A 6,000-nucleotide genomic window follows, 5' to 3' on the forward strand; every position below is an offset into this window, starting at 1 on the left:
TAGCACACCGTCCACTGAAACGCGCTCTGAAACATGGCGCGCCAAAAGGCTCAGACTTCGGCTCAGCGACAACAAAAGGCATCTGAACGAGAGTCGCCAAACCAGCGGCATCAAGGCGGCGAAACCGAGGAGATCGCAGTTCCGCAGTTCTTCAACACCACGTTCTCGACTCACCGCGTGTCTCCGCTCTACATCGGCACGCAAGAGCTCGACCAGGCTCGCCTTGACCGACTTGCTCACCGGCTGCGCGACACGCTGGTTGGCGATGTCGTCCGCGGCGTTCAGATCAGGCTTGAGGCCACGGACACGCCGACGGGGCAGGTTGGGCCACTCAAGGCGGTGACTTTCCGCTGGTTTCGGGCAACGGATGTCCTCGGTGACGGGACCTCAGAGGGCGGCGGCGCGTTGTCGGATGAGCAGAACAAGGGGCTGTGGATCGAGATGCGGCACGAGAACGCAGCCTATGTCGCGCTTTTGTTGCCCGGACTGTCACAATCACAAAAGGGTGCCAAGAAGCCAACCGCGTCTTTGTGGAACATGAGCCTTGATCAGCCTGACATCGGCGAGGCAGACAGCAGCCAGTTTCTTCACCTGCCTCTGCTGCTCCTTCGGATGCCCCAGCCTCTCAAGGCAGTCATCGGCGAATGGCTATCAACAACATTTGACTGCCGTGTCAACAAGCTCAATCTGGGCACCCGAACACTGGTCAATGTCCTAGAGGGCTGGATCCAAGAGACTGGACTTCCCCGATCCGACTCGGACCTCGTGTTGACTCTAGCATTCAACGCTCCAGTCATAGACAAAGGCCGAGAAGCTGTATTTCCTTCAATTGGGGATCCGGGTGACGACGACGAAGAAGAGGATGAAGTGGCTGAGCCCGGGTTGAGGAGCATGGAAATCAGCGTCTCGGCATCGGATCTGAGGCGCTTCCTACGAGCTGGAAAAGCTCTGCAAAAGGCCAAGCGGACAACTTCGGACACGGCTTCGTGGGAACATGATGACAGAGAGCGGCGCAGGCTCGCTGGCCCGCACATTGATGATGGTTGGGGGTGGCTGAAGAACAAAGAGGGACCCGCGTATCCCCTGATGGAAGCTCTGGCACATCATTTGAACCATCACATGGCACTGAATCTGTTCCATCCGGGCGTGCGAGTCACACAAGTCTCATGCGGTGGCTTCGTCCTTTCGCAGTCTCGCATCAAGATTGTGAAAACGGGAGACGTAACTGAGGATCTGTCCAAGGCGGCCTGGATGTTCGTTACCCTACTGGGAGAGAGAGTCCAAGGTGACGGACTGTCAGTGGTGACATGATCCTGCAAGCTTGTTCACTGCAGTCGGAACCTGATGATCTGCGGCGGCACTCTGATCATCCGTCGGGGGTGCATCAAGGCTTTGAGCTCCAGCCATTCGTTGCCACAGGACACGTGAAGATATCCGTAGGTCCATTCGCAAAGCTACTTGACCGCGCCTCAAGGTCAGAACCTGCAGCCTACCCAGGTACGCTAGCATTTCCGAAGTCCTGGGCCCAGGGGATATCGAGTCCTTCGAATCGATTCCCCAGTTGCGAGTAATCGAGTCGCCCAAGCAAATGCCTCTTGCGCTGCGTTTTGGTGATTCGCATCAATCAGATGAGCGGCCGCCCTTTGCGACACTGATTTGTATTTATACGGCATGACACTGCCACCTGAGTGAGAGTTGAGCGTCGACTTCCCTCGACTCCGGCCAAATGTCACGGCAGCCTTGTCAGCGCATCAGGTGTTGCAAGAGGTGGCCGGGTGGATGACGCCTTGACGAAGAAACACAAGAAATAGGTCTGTATTGGATCACGGCCGTTGGGAATAAGATTTCGAAATCCCACGGCAAACTCCGAGCCTCGGTAGTTGCGAGCAATGCTCCGTTCTTGTCATACCAGAAGCAGTACGAAGTAGCGAAAGACAGGAGAGTAGCTCGACGCTACCACGAGCTTGAATAAAGTCGAGCTGCATCCCAAGCTGCATCGCGATCTATGCTTCAAGGAATTGGCCGAAAGATACCCGTAATTGTGTGCTTGCGTTCGACCGAATCCCGTAGCTCAGCCTCGCAGTTGTCGAAAGTGCTCCAGGGTGGACCATCTCAACGCTGTATGGTGTGTTACATCGATGCTCATCTACTGCATGCCGCTGATGACTAGAACTGGGCCAGATAGATTACTCCGTTACACCGAATGGGAGAGGGTAGATCAAGAGAGAAAGATGAGGCTAAATCTAATGCTGGATGAGATGTCTCTTGTCTCACTTTGCTCTTCTCGACCTTGTCAGGGCATGCGTGTCAAGTATGCAACATACAGTGCTTCGTATTCTTACCAGCAGAAACGGGACGAACGCAATGGCTTGACGCCAAAGCACTTGTGCCCTGGCTGGAGATGGTTTGCTGGGATTCCAAAGCGAAACACCACGAGATTTGTCGGACAAATCTCACGATGTCGGTCATTTGGAGTCGCGGAAAGAGCCATGCATCAATGCCAAGATGTTCCAGGCCAGCAGCCAAGACGCCAAGGCGGGAGGCCAAGCCTCTACTGCTGAATCCCGCGGATCCCGTTGGTCCTCGTGCTTGCCCGCCAAGACCCCAGATTCACTGCTCAGGAACGGCCCAGCGATCGCACCTGCCAGATCCAGGGTCTCGGACCTTTGGTAGCTTCGCCATCTTCTTCTGTGCCTCCCGTCAGAAGCATCGTCACTTGTTCCCTCCTCTCACATGTCACAGCCATTGAAGATGGCTTCATCTGGACGAGCACTCGTATGTCAGATCCCTGCTCGCTTCGGATGCCACAGCGCCGCCACTCAGAAGCTGCCGCACGGCCCGCCGTCTTATCTGTCGACGTCCTTATCGACTTTGCTGCACCGCATCGGCGGGCCAGAGGGTGAAATGGCGGCATGAAGGCCAGACAGAGCTGGACGGAAATACGGCATCACAGCCTCCTCTGATAGGTCCAATTCCCCCCAGTCCAGTCGCAGAGCCGCGTGAGAAGCCGCACAGTACCAACGTTCGGCAGAGGAGCACAAATGCAAAGAATCAACCAGAATCCCATTACTCTGGGCCTTTGCGGTGCGGAATACGGGAGGCGATGGACCAGGTCCAATTTCCACCGCTTCGTATTGCCCATTCTTGGGTACCCTATCCTTTTCTGAGCGCCGATGCCATATCGGCGTCTTTCTGGAAGTCTTCTTCTTTCCTCGCGTCACCGCAAGACACGATCCGACTGAAGCGAGGCGAGCTCAGCAGTTACACAGACGTTGTCCATCCTTGCACGGAGCCGATCGAGATACGCTCGAACCGTGTGTCGGACGAGATGGAGCACAGGGAGTGGTGCCCAAGAAAGGAGAACCACGCAGACGGCCGACCAGGGTCGCTCGCGTGGGCACACTTTGCGGTGCAGAGTGGCTGCAGCCTGTGGGCTAGCACAGAGCTGCTGGCATGGATGACGGCCGGCGCCAGACCATCTCCGCACATCGCTGCCTCATCTCATCTCACCTCCCGGATGCTGGAACCGAAGACGCCCATCGAGTTCGAGTCCGTTCGCCGACTGATTCATGGCCGACGACTAACGGGACACTAGGCGACAGAGCCAATGGCAAATTGGTATTGCTGGTAGAGGCAGCCAGTCTTGGGCCTCGAAGATCCATCGTGGAGGGAAATGCCGTGGCCAGTCTTGGAGTGCAGAGTGTGATGAGCATGTCATTTCTCAAGACCGGAGTTCTGGACAAGGCCCCAATCAACTCCGGCGCAAAGACGCGCCACGAAGCTGTCGCGAATCGCCAACTGGGCTCTCTGCTCTCTTTCAAGCTCGCGCCAGTCGACAGGACAGCGGTCCGCAATTACATGCTCCCACCACAGCAGCTCGCAACCCATGGGACAAAGTGTGCACCACCAGAGTCGAATTGTGTCGTCGCGACCCACCCCGGCACTGCTGCAGTCGGCTACACGGCTCGGGCCAACACTAGGACCCTTGCTCTGAAAGCTTCCAAACCAAGAAATATTAATTTACTCGTGCTAGTTCGTCGACTACAAGGCGATCTGCTGTCAACTGCCAGGCTAATATAAACCAAGCGAGCCCCGGTTAGCCTGCCATTCGTTCCCACCCTTCCTCGCCGTGCCTCGAGAATCATGCTGCTCATTCGATATAAATAAGCTGGGTCCGCTGTCATACCGAGAGTTGGACGTCGGGTCCGAACTTTGCAGGCCCTCGGCCATCAGTGTGATCGTCGCCTCTCCATTCGCCCCCCATCGACAACGGGTCAAGCATCGCCACTGAGACGAGGCAGCTTTACCAATTACAAGCCATACCCATTGCAAGACGCAAGCAAGCAACAGAGCGAGAACCAGCGGCATCACAGACATTGGCACCATGAAAGTTCTTGTATTTGGCGTGACTGGCAATGCCGGCAAGGAGATCGTCAACCACTGCTTTGCGGACGAGCGCATCACCAAGGTTGTCATCGTGACAAGGAAAGCGGTCTCGATCGATATCGAAAGCCACCCGAAAGCCGAGGTCGTTATGCATCAGGACTTTTCCCAATATCCCGAGGACATGATGCGCAGATATGAAGGGGCCGAAGCATGCTTATGGTAAGGGCGACTCCTGGCATCAAAGGGCGGTGCGAGAAAGGACGGCAACGCACGAAAGGGCTTATGCTTGGTACTGTGCGTTGCGAGTCTGACTGCTTGACCGGCTTCTCGCTGACGCCGACATTGCAGGGCGATTGGTGGGAGAGTAAACCAGTTCAACAACGACAAGGAACTGTGCCGCAAAGTGGGCGTCGAGTTCACGCTGGCGGCTGCGAATGCGATGCTGAAGCATCTCGCCGACAAGGTTCCGCAAGGCAAGAAATTCCGCTTCGTCTTTTGCAGCGGCAAGTACTCGGAGTGGAATCAGAAGAGACCGCTCCTCTTCTTGGCCGACTCTCGCCGTATCAAGGGAGAGGTCGAGAAGGGCCTGTGTGACCTCGCCGATGCAAACGCCGACAAGTTCGAGACGTGGATCTTACGACCGTCTGGCTTCATCGAGCCCAACGCTCCATTCTCCAAGAGGCTTGTCGGCAGCCTCTATGGCGCCATTACGACCACTCAAGTCGGCAAAGCAATGGTCAAGGTGGCTTGTGAAGGGTGGAAGGACAGGATCATTGAGAATGACGTGCTCCTGAAGATGTAATATGGTGGCGCTGCCTCTTGTTGTTCTTTTAGACCAAATCTTGTGCGGCCGCGCAGAAGCAGCATATGCTTTTAGATACCCATTTGCCATGTGGAGGATTTCAGCCGATTTATTTTTACAGATGTTGTTTTCTCTATCTCTTTCTATATGCCATTATGAAGAAGAGTAGCGACGGGCGTTCAATGGACATGAGCAGGGGCCGGGTTAATGTCGAACATGTGGTGGTTGAGCAGTATCCGACTTTGAGAGCTTGATGCCTTTTATCATCTACCTGCTAGCTGATCTGATCAATGGATCAGCATCTAATTATCAAAACATTGCATTTGCGATATGCCCGTGTGATGCGCCAGGCAACCACTTTCACAAGCTTTTACAAGCTGCTGCTTCGCAATTGTGTTTATCCTCGGTTGGCGTATCTTTGACGCGTGGCATTCTTTGGTCTTCATTTCACGAAGAAAGGAACCTGGATGAAGCCGATAACTCTCAGGATGACCCCTTGGGGGGAACCAGACCCTAAAGATGGGGTGACTTACACCGCCCTGGCGCCCCCTTTTCGACGTTGGGGTCACGAAGGCCGGAATGCTTGAGGCTTGATTGAGCCCCCCCTTTTCTGATGGCTGGGTTTGCTAATCCTTTCGCATGTCGATGGTGTTATAAGGGCTTGTAGGAGCCGGTTTCTGGGAGGTACATAGGGATTTGCTAAGGGTATGTATGACTTGCCGTTGCGATTTGGTATCGTTGCAGTGATGAATGACTTGGGTGTGCCGCAGTTGTAAAGGGATTTTCTGCGTGAGGTGTTGGGAAAAGAAAGG

General features: G+C 55.0%; 3 protein-coding genes across 3 annotated transcripts; all 3 read left to right on the forward strand.

The window, feature by feature from the left end:
- Positions 1 to 33: 33 nt before the first annotated feature.
- CCMA1212_005432 (uncharacterized protein) lies at positions 34 to 1,311 on the forward strand (the record flags this gene model as incomplete). The annotated part of the gene is made up of 1 exon (XM_073702692.1): positions 34 to 1,311. One exon carries the CDS (start codon positions 34 to 36, stop codon positions 1,309 to 1,311), a length of 1,278 nt encoding a protein of 425 aa, XP_073559171.1.
- Positions 1,312 to 3,328: 2,017 nt separating this feature from the next.
- Positions 3,329 to 3,595, forward strand: CCMA1212_005433 (uncharacterized protein; the record flags this gene model as incomplete). Its single annotated transcript, XM_073702693.1, has 1 exon — positions 3,329 to 3,595. The coding sequence occupies one exon, from the start codon at positions 3,329 to 3,331 to the stop codon at positions 3,593 to 3,595; it is 267 nt and encodes an 88-aa protein (XP_073559172.1).
- Positions 3,596 to 4,384: 789 nt separating this feature from the next.
- Positions 4,385 to 5,188, forward strand: CCMA1212_005434 (uncharacterized protein; the record flags this gene model as incomplete). Its single annotated transcript, XM_073702694.1, has 2 exons — positions 4,385 to 4,605; positions 4,735 to 5,188. The coding sequence occupies 2 exons, from the start codon at positions 4,385 to 4,387 to the stop codon at positions 5,186 to 5,188; spliced, it is 675 nt and encodes a 224-aa protein (XP_073559169.1).
- Between the last annotated feature and the right edge of the window lie 812 nt (positions 5,189 to 6,000).

Source organism: Trichoderma ghanense, assembly GCF_004382785.1.
Source record: "Trichoderma ghanense strain CCMA-1212 chromosome Unknown scaffold_5, whole genome shotgun sequence".
NCBI lineage: Eukaryota > Fungi > Ascomycota > Sordariomycetes > Hypocreales > Hypocreaceae > Trichoderma > Trichoderma ghanense.